This window comes from Anastrepha ludens, chromosome 5, assembly GCF_028408465.1.
Source record: "Anastrepha ludens isolate Willacy chromosome 5, idAnaLude1.1, whole genome shotgun sequence".
Lineage (NCBI taxonomy): Eukaryota > Metazoa > Arthropoda > Insecta > Diptera > Tephritidae > Anastrepha > Anastrepha ludens.
This window is the reverse complement of record NC_071501.1, coordinates 38,338,978-38,362,067: the sequence shown is the minus strand read 5'-3', so window position 1 is coordinate 38,362,067 and position 23,090 is coordinate 38,338,978. Positions and strand designations below refer to the sequence as shown.

At 35.6% G+C, this 23,090-nt stretch overlaps 2 protein-coding genes across 2 annotated transcripts; both read right to left on the bottom strand.

Annotated features, from left to right (window-relative positions):
• Positions 1-2,762: 2,762 nt before the first annotated feature.
• Positions 2,763-13,335, bottom strand: LOC128863986 (cytosolic 10-formyltetrahydrofolate dehydrogenase). Its single transcript, XM_054103439.1, has 4 exons — positions 13,045-13,335; positions 4,351-6,059; positions 3,891-4,278; positions 2,763-3,689 (listed from the first exon to the last, which is right to left on the bottom strand). Exons 1-4 carry the CDS (start codon positions 13,048-13,050, stop codon positions 3,060-3,062), a joined length of 2,733 nt encoding a protein of 910 aa, XP_053959414.1. The 5' UTR covers positions 13,051-13,335; the 3' UTR covers positions 2,763-3,059.
• A 4,729-nt stretch (positions 13,336-18,064) lies between these two features.
• On the bottom strand, positions 18,065-22,678 carry LOC128865191 (putative gustatory receptor 39b). The gene is made up of 3 exons (XM_054105289.1): positions 21,773-22,678; positions 19,541-19,711; positions 18,065-18,211 (listed from the first exon to the last, which is right to left on the bottom strand). Exons 1-3 carry the CDS (start codon positions 22,676-22,678, stop codon positions 18,131-18,133), a joined length of 1,158 nt encoding a protein of 385 aa, XP_053961264.1. The 3' UTR covers positions 18,065-18,130.
• Between the last annotated feature and the right edge of the window lie 412 nt (positions 22,679-23,090).

Genomic DNA, 23,090 nt, shown 5'->3' with positions numbered 1-23,090 from the left:
GTAACACTAAACGAAAATAAGGGCTGGAAAATTAGAAATTGCGAATAGAAAATGCTGCATGCTAATGAGAGTTGTGGCTTTATAAAGTAAGGGAAACTTTTTTTGTTCAATAAATACATATGAACTCAACATTATTGTGTATATTTATATTATCATATAATTGGCGCTTACACCCTTTTTGGGTGTTTTGCCGAGTTCCTGCTTCTATTTTTGATGTGCGTTTCACAAATGGAGGGGTCTACAGTTTACGGCGCCTCCGATTGGCAGCGCCGGAATAGTTTTTTATGAGAAGCTTTTTCATGGCAGAAATACACTCGGAGCTTCGCCGAGCGGCGACAGCTGTTGGAAAAAAAATTTCTGTCATTTTGTGTTTCCCCCCGAAAACGGGTTTTGAAGATCGGGTTTTTGCCTTGAAGGTGCATTGAAAAAGTAAAAAAAAAACCTTCTAGGGATAGGCAGACACTCTTTTTTAAAAATACATTTTATTTTTTTTATCTAACGCAAAATAACTTTTTTCGCGGAGCTTCCGGAAATTCATTCTACCACTCAATTTTCAATATTTCGGCATGATGGCAAATTTATGAAAATATGGCTCAAATGTTACTTTATTATATAGAAAATGGCTCAGTGAACTAACATAAACTGTAGGTGCATTAATGCACTTTTCACAAACAGTTAAAATTTTGAAAAAATACAGATTTTTCTTCAATAAATCTTCAATAGAAAATATAATAAAGTAACAGTGCAATTTCCCTCTAAATGTAAATGAATCGAAAATGCAAAATAGCTTACTAAGAATTTCCATAAACATAAGACCGATGAGTGTCAGAATATATTTCTATCTTGAAAGCTGCCAATTCCTATTTTTTGTATAAAATTGGCTTGTAGAGTAGCTAATTGTAAAAATAAAGCAATAGTCTCGAGTATTTACGATTCATTTCCACGACAGGCGTCGTCTGCGTTACCGGAACGACCCGGACTGATATCATATTCAGCCAAGGACTGTCACTCTAACAGCATTCTCGCTTCATAGAGGGAGAATGTATGTGCTACTACAAGAACAACAAAAAAAAACAAGTCCTTACGCTTAATATGTACATACACACAGATTTACTGTACCTTTATGTATTAAATTCGATGGCATAAATTAGTTATTTCAAGAAATTTGCTGACTAGGAATACTGCATCGGGAGGAGAGGATGGTAAGTGAGTCACTGGGCTTGAGTTGCTAAAGGCATGTCTTCCACGGGGGCATAGAATATTAGGCAATGGAAGAATCACTTTCTTTGTATTTTTTGATGAAGTCTGTAATACAGGGAGCATGCGATAGGTGAAGACATGCATATTTTTCTTTGAGAACTTTACTCAAAGATAAGAAGCATGCAGTTACCGTCGCTTTATGTGCAAATCACCCCGATTTAGAAATCTTTAACATCCTTAAATGCGCCCGTTTATTCACATGGTTCGCCGTGAAATGGAGGCATCAGGCGGTGATGCAGAATCTGTTGCGAGACACAAAAAATACGAGAAACGTTCTGACACTCTCCGATCTGCAGAATTTAATTGACAAGTGCAAGCGGGCACTCCATAGCAGGTGAATGCGATGGCAGTTGGATGGTATTCGTTTCGTTCGAACCCACACAAACCCTTTCTTTTTTGGCGATTCACGTAAACGTTTCATAACGCACAAATAATAGTCGTTATGAACTGTCTGACCTTCGGCAAAAATTCGTGGTATACAATCCGGTTGTAATCCATAAAACATGTAGGCATCGCTTTACTTTTTCACTTAAAACGATGAGTTGTTTTAGACTTAGTTCTTTCGGATCTCTCCACTCATTCACCTGCTTGCGTATCGTACTCATGAACCCACGAGTAGTGGGTCTGCATCGGACTCAGCCGTGGAAATCATGCCTTTGGTAATATCAATGCCGTCCCTTTTTCGCATGAAATTTAGGACCTTTGGGATCAAATTTGCAGCTACATGGCGCAAGCCCAAATCATTAACTACACCTGACGTGAACGGATCCATAAGCAATGTTCAAGTCCTCTGTAAGCTCTCTGATGGTTAATTTTTGTTTATTGATCAACTTTTCTTTCACTTCATTGATGTTTTCATCAGTTTTCGACTCGATGGACTCTGAAGCGTTCATGCCACTCGTAAACAGCTTTCTTTAGAGTATCATTACCGAAACAATTTTCCAACATTTCTAAGGTTTTCATACCATTGAATACTTTTTATAATACAAATTCGGTTTTGCAAATATAAATCCATTTTTAGAACTGGAAAAAGTCGAAAGCAAGTGCAGAGGTAGATTTACTCAAGAACGCGTAACTTTTACAAATGTCAAGCAAAGGCGATACAATTTTGGTAGGAATGTTAAGCACAGATGTGGCAACCTAACAAAAAAACACACAAAATCATAACTCCGTTGATTAATCTGTGTCAGCTTCTAGTTATTCCATTAACTTTTTGATAAAGGTGGTATATTTTTTTTAGCCTTTGTTACTGATGCAGCCTCCTTTCACCACATAGCCGTCGGTATGCATTGTTTGAGTAGAGCAGGAAGTGAAACTACCTTCTAAAACTTATTGTATCATAAGAACTGCTTACGATTCAAAAGTATGTTTACATTTTCCTCACACTCCACTTGATTTTCATAAGCCGAAATTAATAAAATTTTCAAAGATTGACAACTAGTAATAATTTGAATATATATGTAGATTTATTTCTTCAAACGTAAAATATTTAACAATAACAAAGAATTATAAAAATAAAATAACGGATATTTAAAATATTTTTTATAACTTTCCTTATAAACTGAATATGAGTGGCAAAATATTGTTTATTAATATTCACATTCATTTCCTACTATTAACACTTAACTTAATATAACTACTTTGATATGTTTAAGAAACGTAAATTCTAGAAATTAGAAGTCTTAAGTAGCTGCCTTACGTTTACATACATTTTTATTTTCTCTTATCCTACAATCGTCTTTCGCTTGCTTTACGTATTTACTTTGCACACTTCCCGCCCACATCTCCAATCACTCACGCTAATATTCAATAGTCACACACTTGGTTTTCAAATACTCATTGAGCGCCTCCTGTCCCAGATCCTTGCCAAAACCACTTTGCTTAAAGCCACCAAATGGTGCAGCCACATCAGTCTTATTGTAAACATTCACGAATACCGTACCCGCCTCCACGCGATCGGCAAAAGCCAAAGCCTTGCTAATATCTTTGGTAAAGACGCCACTAGCCAGACCGTATTCGCTACGATTCGCGCGCTTCATCACTGAATCCACATCACTGCCATTAAACTTGGAAATAATCATAATGGGACCGAAGGACTCTTCTTGTGCAATGTACATTTCATCCTCGACATTGGTGAAAACAGTTGGTTCGAAGAAGTAACCCTTAGTATTAGGTACAGGTTTGCCACCATAGACTAAGGTGGCTCCCTCTTTGACGCCACGTTTGCAAAACTCGTTGAGTTTATCGAAATGCGCCTTATGATTTTGCGGGCCATGTGCTGTGGAACGATTCAGAGGGTCACCAATAGTCATAGTGCGGATATCCTTAACAACGCGACGCACAAATTCATCGTGTATGCGATCCTCAACGAACAGACGACCGGCAGCAATGCAGTTCTCACCCTTATTGAAGAACACCGAAGACATACCCTGTGGTGAAGTAGAAAGAGGCTTAGAATGCATTTGCATCTAGTTTGCACGGAAGAGGTGATGCTTTTTGAAACTCAATATTAGAAAAGGGTTATTTCAACCTAACTAATTCTAATTTTAAAGTTTTCAATCTACTGTCTAAAATCTCAACGAAGTGCACAGACACTTCTTGAGCTCAAATAAACATATTTGGTTACTTACATGTTTGACGGCCTTATCCAGATCACAATCGGCAAATATAACCAACGGACTCTTGCCACCCAATTCCAGCGAACACTTTTTCAGATTGGACTCAGCACAAGACTTCATGATCACCTTGCCGATGGGTGTGGAACCAGTGAAGCCCAGTTTTCGTATCAAAGGATGATCTGCAACTGCTTGCCCTGCACCCGAACCTTGGCCAGGCACAACGTTAATGACGCCTGGTGGGAAGCCAGCTTTCACAGTGAGCTCTGCAAACTTGAGCGCCGTAAGTGGGCACGTTTGCGCCGGTTTGATGAGGCACGTATTGCCGGCAGCAATGCAAGCAGCCATTTTCCACGATAACATCATAAGCGGGTAGTTCCAGGGAGTTACAAGACCGGTGACGCTAAATAATAGAAAAACCAAAACTGTTAGCACCTCTCACAGTGGGTGAGAAATCATGCTCCTCAAAACTTACCCAATTGGCTCACGCTTCGTGAATGTCAACACATTATTGGGTCTAGCTGGGTTTACTGGTATGGTGCTACCTTGTATCTTATCACACCAGCCAGCAAAGTAACGCCATGCATCGATCGACATGCCAATGTGCGTTTTTAGTGCCAGCGTATAAACAGCGCCCGAGTCCACCGACTCAATTGTGGCCAAATCCTCTTTGTACTGCTCCATCAGATCAGCGAGCTTCATCATGAGCTGGCCACGCTGACGCGGTGACACTTGTTTCCACGAACCATAGAAAGCATTGTGAGCTGCCTGCACAGCCTTGTCGACATCACTACGCGATGCGCATGCGACTTTGCAGATTAGCTGGGCATTAGTGGGGTTCTCAATGTCCAATGTTTTTTTGCCCTCAGAATTGACAAATTCACCGTTTATAAAGAGTTGTGTTGGCACGGGTATTTCTCGTTTGTTGGCGCGCATAATGAAGCCTTCGAAGGGAACCTCTACAGACGAAGCGGAGGTACCTTGACGCATATTCTTAACGATCTCTACGAAAAACTCTTCGAACACCGGCGCCATAAAGACATGTTCATTCTCCAATGGCACATCAAAAGCATCCTTGCACTCCTCCACTAAACGCACTACGTCCATGGAGCCGGCCCCTGCCGCAAAAAAGTCAGTATCCGCCTCAATAGTCGCCTTGAGAATAGAGCTCCAAATACCACGCAATATTTCTTTCTTCAACAACTCATCCTCGCTAAATTCGGTGATCTGTGGCTGATCGCTCTGCTTAAACCAGTCAGCGGCGTTGATCATCTTGGAGCCCTTCTTCAAGCGGCGCACATTGACAAAGTTACCATCCGTACCTTGAATGAGCAAGCCATCTTGGTGTATATAGGCCGGCGACTTCACGCCTTTCAGTTTTAGCGAACCCAATTGTTTCACCGGCCCAGCAGAGTAGATGTGTGCGCCGAACAGGCGAATCTTCTCCTCACTGCCGTCCGTTTTCAACACTACCGCTATAGCGCCGGGTTGTGAATCCATACCGCGCACAAAGTTGAAGATATTACGTGCAGGCTGATTCAAATCGATAAATTGATTCTCCTCCTTAAACATAGCTGGATCATACGTGGCGCCTATGTCGGTTTGTGTGATTTTTGGCGCCGTACCAGCGGCGACTAAATCGACAGCAGCACCCATTGACTTAACGCCCTCGGGATAAAGAAACCGCTTGTAGATGGTGTCTAGCGTATCGGTAGGTTCGACCGGTGTCTGCTTTTGTAACAAAATCGGGCCCGTATCGAGACCATCATCTGCCCAAAAGATAGTGAAGCCGGCATCCTCATCACCCTCGATCAGCGTCCATTGTATAGCACTGGCGCCACGGTGACGAGGCAAAATTGAGGGATGATAACAAATGCTGCCCAAGTCTGCGCCATCGATTACTTCCATTGGAATGAATTGCGAACAAAATGGCAAAACATTGAGCGTAGCTTTGACGGATTTGTATTGCTGGAGCACGTCGGGCAGGGCGACGCCCTTCTTGCGCCACGAAGAGAATTTGAAAACGGGTATATTATGTCGGGCGGCAGTAGTAGCTAAGATATCCTCGCGACTACCCTTGTCCGGTATGGTGAAAACACCAACAACATTGTACTGTTTTTCCAATAACAATTCCAATACATCAGCAGCAAAGTTACTCTGGCCAATAATGGCGATACGTAGGGGCTGCAGAAAGCGAAAAAAGAGATTAGATAGGTAATAATATTTAATTTTACAAGCAGCAATCATTTTAAAGTGTAGAAGGAAGCTAGAGATTATTCATTAGCCCATTAAAGTTGTGATGTGTAAAAATGAGCTCGCAGTTAATAAAAAACACAAATACCCGGTAAGAGATTTAACGCTTTCAGGAACTCAGCAAACGCCTAATATCATCATCTCTCAAGAAAAAATATCTCAATCGTGCAATTACATACAAACATAATAACTAATTTGCTTTGCTGTGAGATCACACGAGAGTTTAGATATTCGATCAGTCCACACTGATGCGATAACATACAGCGGAGAGGTTATGAGAGGTTTTCTGAAGCAGCGGCCAACCAAAAGTTTCAGTGAGAAAGAGTCTGTGTTTTGGTGTAGATTCGCCAACATCAAATAAGGCTGGCGCTAGAGAAGATAGATTTACGAGGTTCGGCCATTAGGTATAGTGGAAAACAAAATTGTGCGAGCAACTTCGCCTGCCACGTCGTAGGACTCTCAGCGGCCGATTTCTGCCCGCTCGTTTCACACGTATTCACACGCTCGCCCAATCAGTCGGCAAACGAACTAACATGAGCGAAGGTTACGTTTGATTTTTTTCGTATATCACTAACGCACATCTTCTAATCACTAACAGTCTCTGTTAAGCAGATCTTCTGTTACGTCAGCCCATCAGCTGATTCTGTCAAATTCGCTGAGAGCCGGTTGACAGTCTTATATTGGACACAGCTGTAAAAATCTCCTCACCATGAAAAATCTCTTCACCACACTCTCTCTGCCACACAGGTGGACTTTGCGGTTGCTATTTGCGCATTAATTCGGTTTATAGCAGTTTCGTAATGCAACAACATCTTTATCATAAGCGGTATATCAGGAAGTTGCCATATCAAACTGGTCCCGAACACACCGAGCAAGTTCTTGCTCATAAGCACACCCTTTCGAAAACAAAGAGTTTTTCCTACAAATTTTATTTTTCTTCCGTTTTACTCAAAATTTCTAGAGCTAATAACCCAGTGTCTTGCTAAGGTCGCCTATTTGTCAAGAGGGAACAAGAAAGCTGCTTACTGAGCAAGACTTTTATATTATTGAATCTCATGCAAGCCCACAGTGTATCATGCTAGCAATGGAGCGCGTAGTGTCAAAATAAAAATTTTCATCAAAAAAAAGTTCCTCAAAAACAAAATTGTATGATTGCATTATTGGTGACAAAATCATAGAAACTTTCTAAGCCTTGCATATATTCTAATTTGCATAGCGCAACATAGGCGGCCACCGTAGCCGAATGGGTTGGTGCATGACTACTATCCTCCGAGTGTATTTCTACCATGAAAAAGATTCTCATAAAAACCATTTGCCATTCGGAGTTGGCTTAAAACTGTAGGTCCCTCCTTTTTTGGAACAACACCAAGACGCACACCACAAATGTATACGCGGCAATTATATATATACAGTCTATGTCAGAAGAAAAGAACCGGTTTTTTTCTTGTAACTTCAAGATATATTCCGTTCTGCTTTTTACTGCATAATAGTCCCACACAAGGGCTACGACGCGAGGGCTAACTCAGGTTAGTGTCGTTCGTAAACGGAACCAAAAAAAATTGAGTGAGAAGTACACGATGCGTTTCGAGGCGGTATTTTTATGCACGCATTCGAAAGGGCCGAAAATTTCTTACGCCGCGGCTGCAAAAGTGATTAAAAAATCAAAAAAGGTTGTTGTGATGTGGAATCAGTGGCATAAGGTGTAAAAAATGTTAATGACTTTTCCGAGCGCGGCTTGAAGCGAGTGACGACAAAAAAGCAGGATAAAGTGATCTTCCAACTTTTTAAACGAGACCCTTCTGTGCGACTACGACAAACACGATTAGTTCTTGCTAAAAAGGAAATAGATGTGAGTATCAACACCATCGAACGACGACTAAAGGAGGCGAACATATCCTACCATCCCACATCATCAAAACCACTGTTCTCAGAAAAACACATTGAGAAACAACATAACAAGACGCCAACCCCACTAAAAATGTGTGAGGAACTATGAAAACGCATCTTGCCGGAAGGCCAGTCCACGAATTAATGCAACGCGGGCGTCAAGTTCGTAAAGTCTATTCCTGTTTGTCGAGGAGCTACACAGAAAAGCTGGTTCAAAGCATGAAGAAGATGCCAGGCTATACTCGACAACGATGAAAACTACACTACTATTGAGTGATTGCGACTCGTAGTTTATTTTATTTTTGTACATACTTAAATGTAAAAAATTTTAAATATATATCTTTTATACTGCACGAATAATCGCGGTTCCGTTTCTCTGACACAGACTGTATATTAAGCTGTACATAAACTAAACCGCAGAAATATTTGCAGAATATTTCGTATTAATAAATTTTAGCTGAGCCATGGATTTTGTTTTCAAAAACAAACAAAAAAAGCAAAAAACAAAAAAATTATTGTCATATAAACGCAACCAGTTGAAACCAGTATTGATGATAGCATTTTTGTTCAATGAAATAAACAAATAAATAACACGTGAAGAAATTATTTGCTCAGAGCTGATAAAAATGTTATTTTGTACATTCACGCAAATACAAAGTGAATTTCACATAAAACTAATTTACGTATAAATAGTTGTTCCAAACAAAAAGATGAGGTTGTTGCACTAGCGAACTCATTTACCTTATCAAGCAATATAATAATATTAAATATTGACCTACATATGTACATACATATATGGAGTACAAAACTAGTTTGGCTAATCAAAACATAAACAAAAAAAGGAAAGACACAACAAAATGCCTGAGTACGAAAGGGATAGACCTTTTTTTGTTGTATAATTTTTCTTGAATCTGGAATTACTATTTATTACCACATTCAGCGTTCCTAAAAAGTCCCGCGTAACACGTTTCAGAACTTTAAAACTTGATGAAACTCCAATGAACTTTAAATAATTGTTCACCATTTATAACAACCATTCATTTTTTTCAATTTTGAGCAAACGACATACGAAAGGTATTTTTTCTACATCAACTTTCCACCCGTACAGAAACTTTTTAATCATAACCCATTCTGGGCGGATGGGTGGCTCACTTGGCTTGGAACGACCCATATAAATTTCAATTGCGTTTCTCATTTAAATAGTGTTCTCAAAGGGATTGAGTGGATTTTCGCAATGGAATTTAGTGGCTGCATAGTCAATTCAAGGCGAAGAACAAAGTAGACAACGATTCTTCATACAAATTAAATTCTGGGTACGACCTTTCAATACGAACTTTTTGTTTGGATGCCAAGGCTTAAGTGTCAAGACGCAATTGAATGCCCATACATAGTGAAGAAAACTTAGAAATTGAGGTTCAAATTAATTTTCCATACTTGCCATAATGTTCAATTACTTAAAACAAATATTTAAAGCTTATTAAATCTTTAACTTTGTCGAAGCCAATTTTGAGAAAAGATTTTACAAATTTGTTATTTAGGCCACAAATTTAAAACACTCCTTCATATTTAATTCAAAATTAAAAGCAGAAAAACTTAAAGTTAAAAGCAAAAATAATAATAAAAAAATTCTAGAAATAGGTCTGTTCATGTAAAAATTATCCAGTAACTTGCCAGTAATTTAATTTCTGATAATTCGCTCTTAAAGAGCAAAATATCAAAGCAAAGTGAACGCAAAATCAGTAACAATTTGCAAGTTTTATGAACAGCTGATTAAATTGTTGGCAGGAAAAAAAATTTAAAAACTTTTTAACTTGAACTACCTCGTATTAAATTTGAAAAAAAAACTAAAGCAAATAAAATGCAAAATAACGAGCTTCGAAATCATATGATTTCATTTTGCCTACAATAATTGGTTCCATTTCATTATCGCTGTCAGATGAAGAACATTGCATTAGTTGTTTTCTCACTTACAAAATCTTACAAGTAAAAATTTATCCAGTAAAAACTTGAAGCTGCCCCTCAAAATAAAATGTTTGCAAGTTTTTTGGGTACCAAAACTTGAATACCAAAACTTTAAAGTTTTTAATAATTGCTACAAAATATTTGCTTCATGGACAGACCCTATTGTACAGATATATATATATATAATTGGCGCGTACACCCCGAGCTCCTCCCCCTATTTGTGGTGTGCGTCTTGATGTAGTTCCACAAATGGAGGGACCTACAGTTTCAAGCCGACTCCGAACGGCAGATATTTTTATGAGGAGCTTTTTCATGGCAGAAATACACTCGGAGGTTTGCCATTGCCTGCCGAGGGGCGACCGCTATTAGAAAAATGTTTTTATTACTTTTGGTTTCACCGAGATTCGAACCAACGTTCTCTCTGTGAATTCCGAATGGTAATCACGCACCAACCCATTCGGCTACGGCGGCCACCGGCTATTGTACAGAGCCATAAATAAAAACACTCTCAGCTGCTCGTCAAAAAATGCCCACAGCTGAAATCACCTGATTCCAAAAAGCTCTTTCATGTGATTAAATTTCATAAAAATTCGTTTAAAAAAATCTACAAAATATTGTAGAAAATGTATTGTGAATAAAATTATTGTGAAAATGAAAATATTGGTCATTTATTGCTCCATGAAAATTATAAAGTTTGATTTCTGTTATAAAAAATTATATGTGGTTTCTTAGTACGTTTGATATTATATAGGGTATAGGTGCAACGTGGAATATCAAGAAGTTAATTAAGCCACAGTTGACTCAAAATTGGTATTTTTCCACATTCATGCTTCTGGCATTAGGAGACCCATATATATAGATCGATTCTTTATTTCCTCATGATTTGATACTAATTTTCATTTAAATAAAATATTAAAAAAAAAATTATTCACAATTAAAAAACAAAAATGAATTCAATTTAAAAAAAAAATTTTAAATTAAAAATTAAAAAAAATGTATAAAATTTGACTTTTTAGAGTCACATATTATTTTGGAAACGGCGGCTTATCACTCCTCAGGATCTCCATTGCCACTCAGTAGCATACCGCAGAACAAAATGAGTAGCTTACGCTGGAACACTGTAGCGAAATATTTCGAGCCAGTTTACAAAGAAAATCTATGACCGAAATGAATGTACCCAAGTTAGTGCGCCCAGCCCAAGAGCTGCAGCTTCCCATTAAACTCAAAAACTCAACATATCAGACACTACTTTTACACAAAGGCTTCAGAATATTTGTCAACAAGGTCCAATTGGCTCTGCAATTGAAGACAAACATCCATCCACCTCGTTATCGCTTCAAATTTTTCTCCTTATAGCAGTTCGAATTGCACGTCAAATTCGCTACTAAAGTCATATCTCCTGACGAGGCACATTTTGATCTCAGCAGGAATGCTTGAACGTAAACTGGTAATCCCATCTGGGTATCGGTAAATACACACGAGATTGTCGAAAAGGCGAAACATTCACAAATGCTGGCAGTTGTTTTAGTGCCAGATTTTATTTTTTCTTTTTGAAAATGCTATCTGCAACGGCATTTCGGGCAACCACAAGCGCTGTAAGGCCGCCTTTGTCAAACATTTGTAAGCTGGAAAATCGATGGTATTTCTGCCATGGAAAAGCCTCATAAAAAATCATCTGCCTTTCGGAGGCGATATGAATTTGTAGATCGTTATAATTTCATAATTTGATCATATAATTTGAATATCGCCTGAGCCAGTCGGGAGATAGAAACCGCAGCCACCGGTAAAGTATTAGAAAGCTGGGCTGACAGGATGCATCACTGTTAAATCAGTCGAGACTGACGTATTAATAAAATATACAGTACTCCATAAATCTATAGGTACTAGCAATATCACTGTATCGTATTTCAGGCTGAAATTCTAGTCATAAATTAGATAACTGTCTGGTTAGTCAAAAATATGACTAAATTTAGAGAAACCTATATTTATTCTGTAAGCCAAGCGGTGACTAAATCTCTTGGCGTGGTTGTCATTAATTCCATCATTGTTTCCATATTACTTTGGCTTATCATTCTTTAATGATACTGATGACTTAAAGCGTATAAGTGTCAGCCAGATCAAGGAGTTTGCGCTTAAAACAAAATGGCTTAACGAGGAGTAAACGGTAAACTACTACTGTGGTATCACGGAGACAGTCCACCAACTCACTTAGGTTTAAAGATCGGCTGCCACTTCTACCTAGACGCTTATTGCTTGCTTTCTCTCTTATGAAATTTTAATATAGTTTTTAACTAAACAAAACAACTTAAAAACAAATTTCTTTCTGCGCCTTTCTTTGCCAAAGACTTTTGGAATACTCAAAATACTCGATTTCGATTTCGAAAAATATCCGGTCCTCCGGGTGTATTTCTGCCATAAAAAAACACCTCATAAAAACCATTTACCCTTCGGAATCGGCAGTAGGTCCCTCAATTTGTGGTACAATATCAAGACACACGCCACAAATAGGAGGAGGAGTGCGGCCAAACACCTCAATGATTAGCGAATTATAATAATTCGGATCATTCTCACAAAAATATTTTTTTATGTGCCAATGTCACTAACTAATGGCTTAAAAGTAGTAAAGTGATTGCGAAGCGAAGGACTAAATGAAACATTTGTTTTCCTAGACTTTTAAGTCTTGAATTCCTCAATTTCGAAAAAATTTCAAAAATTCGAGTTTTAGAAAAAATTTGTTTATGTTTGAGTAACTATTTAATAATCAAATCAATTTAATTTTTTATAGGGCAAAAATGTAATAATTTTGCTGCAATAATTTTGGTATACATAGATCAACGACCTCACTAGTGTATCAAATTCAATTATTAGTTTTCTTAAAAACAAACTCTCCTAACAGGCAAACATTTATTGAAACAATAAACATTTTTCAATTGCAAGCTAATTTTAATTAAAATATTCGCATTTTTGCGACAAACTTCTTCGTCTCACAAGCCTCCTCAATACTCCTATAAACGAATTTAACTTAATTAAAAAGAAAAAATGTAAATAAACATTTCCCAATACTAACAGCCATTTCTTTCGTTGCACTTCCTCACACTTGCACTTGTACTTGTTTTTATTTTTGAAATTGCTTTCCTTTCACTTGCGCGCAATTAATCACAACAAATTACTATTTAAATTTCAGCCAAGTTAATTCAACTAGGAAAACTGATCGTAGTTAATCGGTATATGCCACACTTCACTTCGGTACAAGTAATCAAATGTATATGTAGGTATGTATGTATAGAGGCCCAGCTTATGCAATTCCTTTGAAACAACAGCCGAGTCGTGCACAAAACCGTCTGGCTGTGATGAAAAACTAAACACTTTTGAGTGATCACCAACCGGCCAACTGATATTTATATACTCAGAAAGTGCACGTCTATTAGACAATAAAGGAAAAGCAAAGAAATAAAAATAACAATGAGACAATGATTAAAACAAAATATTAAAAACAAGTGTAATAATAATTTGATAGCGTTTGGTTTTGAGAAAAATACATACAAAATACATACTTACATATACACAAATTCATATACATTGGTGTTAGTGCGGCTAGCAATTGATGGTGCTGTACTTGAGGTCTCTAGAGATTGTATTTAGAGCACTTTCTTCTCATTTGTTGTTGTAGTGTTGTTAAATTCTAATGCGAGTGAAGTGGCAGAGCTTTAGATGCGCTTCTTATCAGTTGAACTGAGAAGAAGCACCAAAAATAGCAATTTTTTTATTTTGTTTTTTGCCATTTTTTTTCTATTTGGTTTCTGGAGGTTGGTAACGCACATGTCCAAGTGTCAGCGTATCTTTACACGTATGAATGTAAGTATGTATGTGTTCACAAGTTAATGTAAGAAAGTGCAATCGCCAGCATTATAATTGCAAGTACGTATTCAACTCAAGTGTCGGTTTTTGCTGAAAGCAAAACAGCCAACAGAATATTTCTAGAAATATTTCGTAATGGCTTTATTTAGTGTATGTATGTGTATGTATGATACATATGTATGTATGTCATTTTTGTTTTGGCTTAGCTTTTTTTATTTTTTTTTTCTCTTTTTTTATTTATTATTATTTAGTTTCGTTAATCCCAAAGGTTTTAAGATGGGTAGGGGATTAGCCTTCCACATCCGAGCCTGATTCCGGTGCTGTCGGCTTTACCTCTTTACCTCCAGGCTGACAGATGGGCGAAGCATTTTCTCCACGTTAATTGAAAGATTATACCGTTTTTTACTCGGTCGAAGGAGCCTCGTTGGCAAAAGACACAAGGAGCCCCAAGTATAAAACGGTGGGTGAAGTTGTCGGTTGAAAAAGAGTGGCTAGGGTTTTTCATTTAGGTGCGAGGAGAAAATATATACGAGTATATATTTAAATAATATTTTATTATTTATAGTATTATTTAGTATTTATTTAATATTATTTATTATTTTATATTATAATATTAATCATTTAACACAATTTTATATTTTTTTATTATTATTATTTATTTTTTTTATTATTTATTGCCCATTTACTGTAATTTTATTATTTTTAATTTTTTATATTACTTTCTATGTTTTTTAATTTAATTTAATTTTTGTAATTATACTTATTTTAGTCCATGCGAGCTGGTAACACTATTCACTACTGAGACGGCGACTTTGATGATGCGTAAGACATTTTAAAACACGTCGCCCACGGAAAAAAATTACTATTTCTTTAATTTTAATCTTACTTAAATTTTTTGTATTTCACTTATTTCTACTTTATTTTATTTAATTTTATATTATTTTAGTAGACTTGATTTTATTTTATTTTTATTTGATTTTATTTAGTTTAAAGAGTACTGTACTGTACTGTTAGGTATTTGGTCGATCTCCCCCTATTTGTGGTGTACGTCTTGATGTTGTTTCACAAATGTTTTAAGCCGACTCCAAACGACAAATGGTTTTTATTAAGAGTTTTTTCATGCCATAAATACACTCGGAGGTTTGGTATTGCCCACCGAGATCAAATTAATTTTACTTTACTTAAATTTATTTCACTTTCATTTATTTCCTTCTTGTTTTTTATAATTTCTCTGGTGTTTGTTTTTTAATTTTTATTTTATTTTATGTTATTTTAATTTATTTTATTTTATTTTATTTTATTTTACTTTAATTTATTCATAAAATTTTATTTTCTATTTTTCTATTTATTCTCTTTTCGATTTCTTTAATTTCTTTAATTATACTTTAACTCATTTTATTTAATTAGAAACAAAAAAAAAATTTACTTTATTTTATATTACTTTATTTGACCTGGTTTTGTTTTAATTCACTTTGTTTTATTTTACTTTTTAATAATATATTGTGTTTCATTTTGCTTATTTTTTTATTAATTATTTAGTTTTTTAATTACTTTCTACAATTTATTATTTACTACTTTTTCTAAATTCATTTCATATTATTTTAATATATTAGACCTGATTTTATTTTTATCCATTCAATTTTTTTGTTTTGTTTTATTTTACTTTAGTTTATTTTATTTTATTTTTAGATATTTAGAATTTTTTTTTTGTTTTAATTTTTGATTTATTTATTTAAATTTATTATTTTTATTTATTTCATTTTATATATTAGATTGTATAAAAATTTCTTTTATCAACTTTTTTTGTTTCATATTATTTTATTTGACTTGATTTTATTTTTGTTTATTTAATTTTTTTGTTGTATTTATTTTGTTTAATTTATTATTTTTATTTACTTCGTCTTTTATATAAAATTCTGTTTTATTTAAGTTTTTGTATTTAATTATTTGTTTTACAATATATTATTTGATTTGACTTGATTTCATTTTTATTCATTTGATTTTGTTTGTTTTATTTGATTTTACTTTATTTTATTTTATTTGAATTTTTTTTAATATAACTAGTTTTTTTATTTTAAATTTCTTTAATTTATTTTGACTCGATTTACTTAATTTCATTTTTGTTTATTTTTTTTTATGAAATGATTTCGTTGGGTTAAAGAAAAGGACGCTGAAAAAAAATAAAAAGCAAATAAATATTTAATAGTTTGACTGCCTATCATCCAAAAATATTTTTATTTATTTTATTTAACTTCACAAAATTTCTTTTTAATTTTATTTTATATACTTTTTTTAATTTGATTCCTTTATTTTTATTTATTTATAGTTTTTTATTTTATTTACATATATATTTTTAGTTTGTTACAATTTATTTAAATTTTTTGTTTTTTTTTTTACTTAATTTTAGTTTATTCTATTCAAAAACTTTTTTATTATTTTAATTTAATCATTTTTTTAGTTTTTTTTATTTAAACTATTTTTTTACTTCATATTATTGTTTTAATTAAACCTATTTTTTTAATTAATTTATTTTTTTCATTTTGTTTATTTTTTTTCTTGTTGCTTGTTGAGTTAAAAAAAAAACTTATAACGATATATGAAGCAAATTATTTTTCATATATTTAAAAATTTTACTTAATCTAATCTGAATCTAAAAATAATTTTAGACACACTGTCTACAGATCTATAAAAGATGTAAGTAGCATTTTTGATTAAAACAAGATTTTCACGATTGGTTTGTAAAGCAAAAAAAGACAAAAAACTATATTTTTCGAATATGCGGGTTTTTTGTTCAGCACTGAGTTTAAATGGTTAATCGTACCACATGCATGTTCATATACATACTTTAAAATACCGCAATTTGCCTTCTGTGCCAGTGGTGTCAGTTAATGGCTTCATTTTTCACTCAACTGCATGCATACATACATACATAAACATTTTGTGAAGTTATTTTATCACTTGCAATTTGAACTCCAGATAAATATGTACGTAGAAATGTGAATTTAGTTGGAAAATGTGCATATGTACGTATGAAAAATAAAAGTGTTGCCGGCAAACCAGTTTTCCGAATGTTAATTCGTTATTGTGCTGAGTGACGAGCCCCTCGGAGCGCAAATTTACAATTCATTCATTCATAAAGCCATTCCTTTACATACAAACATACCACATTTAATTATTGAAACGAGTGTACCACTGTATTTATTATTTCCGTAATACTCACGCGATACCTGTGTACTTCCTTTTACTTTTCCTATATTTATTTTTTTTTTACCAATTTCGTTGATAAGTCAAGCAGAAATAAAGAAAAATTAAGTTTCAACTGTTATCAAAAATTTAGAGTGAAACCATACCGAAATTGAACGGCTATCAGCGACTTGTACGACTTAATCTTGTCGGAAAGATGCAAAAATGCTCTTTGGGAGGGGAAATTTTCTGACTAAGTTTTGTTAGCGGACCGGGCTAGGGATAGCCCTTCTTGGCTTTATATGTTCTTCGCCAGCAGAAGCACCTTTTGCTAATGAGAGTAAATTTTCCAAATTTAATTTTACTAAAACAAACTCAAAATAAGTGCAAAAGCCTACTAACGACTTCTTGCGACCTTCTGGTAGACGTAGCTTTCTTTGGAGAACTTTTAAATCAACTTTATTGGAATGTTTTCAACAGAGCTCCCCCTATTAAACAGAAGCTGCGGGATGTGAGCCCATTCATTCATCTTGGTCGGTTAAGTCTCAGTATAGTTTTCCGAAATAATAGCGCCACTTACCCAGTTTTTCTGAAAGGGACGATTTATAAGCGTTTTCTGCAAGGCTCGTTTAATATTAGTTTGGGAAAAAAGAAATTCGTTATTTTCGCGTAATTTTTTTGCGCAAATGATTTAAAACTGTTTTTCGGTCGATCTTTTGCTCCTGGGCGATACCACGACTACTAAAATGCCCGTCAACTTCGATTATTTCTTATATTTCTTATATTTTCACCTTTATGAACTGAGTTTTCTCTTTGTTAACTTCCATTGTTAACACTTTGTAACTCACAACTGAATGCAACAAACAAAAAACAGCAAAAGAAGTAATTGCATTGCACTAAATTTAATGATCCAATAGCACTTTTCCATAAAAGTGGTACCATTCAGCCAAACCTTTTTTTAGCGTCCAAATTAGGAATAACAAAATTTTTCGTCAGCCATTTTTTTCTTATATTTAAAGTAATAATCAAAATGCTCATAGAGGTTTTAATATTTTCTTTACTGAATTCTTGACCGGACTTGCTTAAAAGTAATTATTCTGAGTTCAGCTCATTCATTCATTACCGTATTCACCAGGATATATCCAGCGGAATTGTAGTAATATTACCAAATATGTGGCAATTGAAGTAAATATCTGAAAATTTTAAAACAAAAAAAATGGTTTTATTAAATAAATGTAATGAAATACTAAAGGGTGATCAAGTTAGAGGTATCGGACAACGAAAATTCAAATCGTTTGGGCAATTTTTTTTATTTATTTAGAACCATTTATTACATTTGTTTTTTAAAAATAATCCCTTTCAAATGTTGGCTGTAACTGCGCCGTATTTCGGCCATTCGTAAACACCGATTTTGAATGACTCGCTGGAGGATTTCGGTCGGTATCTCGTGAATAACTTTATTAATGTTGGCTTCCAATGCCTCAATCGAAGCCGGTTTCTTGGTGGGCAATCCACTGATCTGAGACGAGAGATAAATTGCTCACCGAAACGACGACGCAGTAAATCCGTAAATCCATTGTTTCACGGGCTGTTTTGCCAGTAGCGGTTTGTGGGAACCAAATGTTGTGGACTTCACGGGCTTTAAATTTGGTATCATAAAGTCGTTTATCATAGCGTTCACCATTCACTGTTACATTGGTGCCAGTCTCGTCTTTGAAGAAATATGGGCCGATGATTCCTCCAGCCCATAGGCCACACCAAATGGTTGTTTTCAATTGATGACTGTACTTAAATGACTTCGGATTGCTCTCTGCCCGAATATGGCAATTTTGCGTATTGAAGTAAAAAATGGGTCTCACTGTTGTACACCACAAGTTGTGCTGGGCACGCGACGAACACTTTTCGCAGAGCGCCGATTTTCGTAATGCAATTGTACGATTTGTAAACGTTGTTGAAACATAAATCTTTACATCATGAAATTTCAATGAATACTGAAAAAACAATGCAATTAGTTTGACAGTAGTCACGCGTGATCTCTCAAAAACCCCTACTGGAAAAAGTACCTCCAATCTGATCACACTTTAAATGTAGGGAAAGTTAAGCTTCTGTCCCTTTCCTTTTTCATCTTAAGTTTTACCCAATATTGTGATGGTCCGCGAGAGACCTTTTATGGTAAGATGGTGATACTACCCGCCTCGATTAATATTTTATTTAAAATTTTACATACAAGGGGCGTAAAATTAATCGAAACATTTTAAATTTTTGCAGATAGCGTCGTACGTTAACCAGATTTACACTTGTGAACTAAACAGCTACAGTATAAAAACAGACAAGCAATGGAACCCGTAAAAATCAAAATAGAGTTTTTCATCACACAAAATCCTCTTTTTTGGTATTTATTTAGTAAAGAAGGTATTCAAACACAAAATTTTGTTGATTAGTTCTGCGCCACTTTGTAAAATACTGAAAAAAATATATATAAAATACTACCCATACAACAACAACTTGCACATGCAACTCACCTTCATAAGCAGCCGTAGATCCAAAGTCAAAAATTCCTTCACAGCTATTACCATAGGACCTTGCTGTATTTCCATGGCGAATTCCATTAGCAAATCATTATAGATTTTTGTATTTGTACATTTATGCTTACTATGTAATAACCGTTGCACTAAAATGCTAGTAGTAATTGACTATAATATGGGAAAATCCAAGTATTATTACAAAAAAGAAAGGAAAAAAAGGATTAAATCAAAAAAGATTTCATGATGGTCATCAAAAGACTGCAACATCACATGAAATGGTTCAAAAAGAAAAGAAGCGACTTCAGCGAAATCTCCGATGAAGTCTTAATCACACCAAAGCATCATGAAGTCAGACTTGAGAGAGCGAAGAAGTTGCTTCGCTTGGCTGAAAGCGGTCAATTTCCGAGCACTGTGGTTTCTGACGAGAAAATTTTTCAAATTGAGCAATTCCTAAACTTCCAAAACGATTAACCGACCGTTCATACAAGAATTTAAGTCATCGATTGACCACCTAGAGGCAGCACCCGCCCCAGGTAATGGTTAGGTCCCTGTAACCGCAGATGGGCACTCTCCAATCGTTTTCACCGAGGCTGGCGAGTATTTTGGAGGTTGCTTTGAAACCGTGAGCAGACAAACATTTCGGTCGCAGACCATGGACGTTTCAACAGGACGCGGCACCATCTCACAAAGCTCGAGTAAACCAAGAATGGCTAAAAAACAACGCTCCGATCTTTATAACGTTCACTTAATGGCTCTCAAATTCACCAGACGCGAATCCGATGGATTATTCTCTTTGGGCCATTTTGGAGAGCAAAGTCCGAACTAAAAGATTCGTCTGCGTGTCGGCGAAATACCTGCAAGTCACATTCAGGCGGCTTGCAATTCGTTTCCGGACCGTCTCAAGGCCATAGTCAAGGCAAAAGGTGGTCATATCACACATTTTTTATTCTGAATTGAATAAAAGTAATTTTCCAAACAAAATGTATAGCCTTTTTGATTGGTTACACTTCGGATGCCGGACCCTTTATGTGCAAATAACACCGATTTAGAAATCTCTATTTTTTAAGTGCGTCCGTTCATAAGGTTCGCCGTGAATTGAAAGCATCAGGCGGCGATGCAGAATCTGTTAGAAAACACAAAAAACACGAGGCACATTCTGACACTGTCTGATCTGCAGATTTATTCAACAAGTGACCATTGACGAGGGCCCTTAAGAAGAACTTAATGTTTCTGAGGTTTTTATCCGTCGAGTAGTCCATGAAGATATCCGGTATGAATCCTACGTTATGTGCAGAAGACAATTTATGTCGGAAAACAAACACGAGAACAGGTTTCTGTTTCTGGTTTTTTTCTGACAAAAAAAATTTAGCCTAAAAGTCAAACCGCACAAATGAAAGATGGATGTGATTGAATCCTACAGAGGTCTCTGTTGTCATGCACATGAAACTTCAAGCCACTATTATGATTTTAGGTGTTGTGAGCAACAAAAAACATGTCCATGCCACCACACTTATTTACACAAGGATTTCGAGTGAATTCTGCTGCATACATCGATGTTCTAGAGACAGTAGTGAAACCCTAATGGTGTTTTCAAAGTCGGTGACCAACATTACTCGAAAATGGCTAAACCGATTAGTCTCCAATTTTAACACGAGCTTTTTAAATATATTTTTTAGTAATTAATCGAAGATTTTAAGACCGAATTTTTTGTCAAAAACCGATTTTTTTTTTTTATTTTTTTATTACTTCGATTAATTACTAGATTTAACATTACTTTAACGAAATCTGTTTGGTTTTTTAATTTCAGAGGATCCAATTCAGAGATATAGTGGTCACCGCAAAACGCCTTTTTCGAGAGGAGCTCCCGGAGATCAGCTGTAGCTCCTTACCAAATAAATATTTTTACTAATACTAAGTCTTAAAATCCATAAATTTCTTAGAAAAAATTCCGGAAAATTCGCTTTTTTCGGTCTTCTAACTATAGGTATATAACCCCTTAAATATCGGTTGCACCCTGTAAATATACCTATTATATAGTACATATTATTAGGTGTGTCACTCTGTATATATGAGTGTAGCCGCGTCATATGCTTAAATTTCAATCGCTTGCCCAGTTTTCTATGATTCTCACAATTTTTTTTATAATATTTTTGAGTATCTTCAGTTTTGGTAATACGAGTAAAGGTTATAATTTTTTACTGACCATTTAAGTCATGGCACTTCACTCACCTGCTGCTTACAATTTTCGCCGCAGTGGCACATATATGCTATAATAGTCATAAGTGGGAGTGCAGTTATTATTGTTATGTAGATGAAATAAAACTCGACAACATTTGATAAAATCAGAAAAGTCCAGTAAATATTGACGGTAAGATCTAGAAAAATCGCTGTAAATATAGCGCAAATCGACCAACCAAATAAATCGTCGATCATTAGAGACAACTTGCGTATTTCTCCATACACCAATTTCAGTTGCAACATATAATCGAAAGATTCCAACATTTTGTAATTCACATCCAAACATAAACGCCGCTCCCTGGGCACACGGCAATTGACCACCGAACGTAACTTCATGTTCACGTGTCTCATATAGAAGTCGATATAGTCCATATAGACGATGACCAAGAAGCAACGGATGCGCAATACCAAACTGCTGCCGCATGCATACCAAAAGTATCCATAATAGTCTTTGATTGAAATCAGCACTATCGATAAGATTATGCTGCCATAGACAGCACACGAATAACACAAATATTTCAAATACTGTCGCCGCCGCAAACTCCAGCGGCAAAGACCGGTTTGTAAGCGTTGCTGGAAGAGCCACACAATATGCTTGGATTGTTGCATAAATGCGAAATATTGCCGATAGGTGCACATCACTTCCAACAAACATACAGTGAATGTTACAGTTTGGGTGAGGAAAACCATGATGGATATAAAATTCGATACGACCGCCCCATCCTCCAAAGACTGGCTGTATATCCCAAAGGCGGTTAGAATCCAATTTACCGCAAGTAGCACTAATGTGTAGATGCGCTGCATATACTGGAAATCACGTTTGCGATTGCGGCCAGCATATGGCACCAGACCAACGATGGTCAACCACTTGAGAACCGGCTGCCATTCGTGCAACATGTTGATGATGGCGAAGTCACAGCAATGAATATTCTGACAATACAGGAAAGTACAATAAATATTTCAAGGATTGTCTGCAAATGTTTTTATGTATGGTACACATACAGAGATATGTCAATAGGTAAAGATTATCCACTCATTTATCGAAACAACACATTGCACTATCGCAGAACATTTCTTTAGTTGTAGATAGCGTCCATTCTAATTGATGTGCAGCACTTAGTTTAATTCACCGGGGTAATGGCGTGTAAAGAGATATACGAGTACGAGTGCATGTACTCGCATCCCCCAGTGCATGTAATCTCCTTCCACTAGCATTTTTTCCACTTACAGCGGGAGTGTAATTTGAGGAGATGAAGGTAATTTAATGTATAGGAAAATTGAAAAATTCAGTTCTAAAATGGCATTCAAT

What these genes read in the sequence shown, in the direction of transcription:
- LOC128863986 (XM_054103439.1), bottom strand. An exon ending in ACGAAGCGTGAGCCAATTGG is followed by an intron (nt 4,279 to 4,350) that starts GTAAGTTTTGAG and finishes TCTATTATTTAG; the next exon opens with CGTCACCGGTCTTGTAACTC. An exon ending in TGGATAAGGCCGTCAAACAT is followed by an intron (nt 3,690 to 3,890) that starts GTAAGTAACCAA and finishes ACTTCACCACAG; the next exon opens with GGTATGTCTTCGGTGTTCTT.
- LOC128865191 (XM_054105289.1), bottom strand. Translation starts at nt 22,678, where the DNA reads ATGTTGCACGAATGGCAGCCGGTTCTCAAGTGGTTGACCATCGTTGGT. An exon ending in GCGAAAATTGTAAGCAGCAG is followed by an intron (nt 19,712 to 21,772) that starts GTGAGTGAAGTG and finishes CCCATATTATAG; the next exon opens with TCAATTACTACTAGCATTTT. An exon ending in ATCTACGGCTGCTTATGAAG is followed by an intron (nt 18,212 to 19,540) that starts GTGAGTTGCATG and finishes TAAAATTTTCAG; the next exon opens with ATATTTACTTCAATTGCCAC.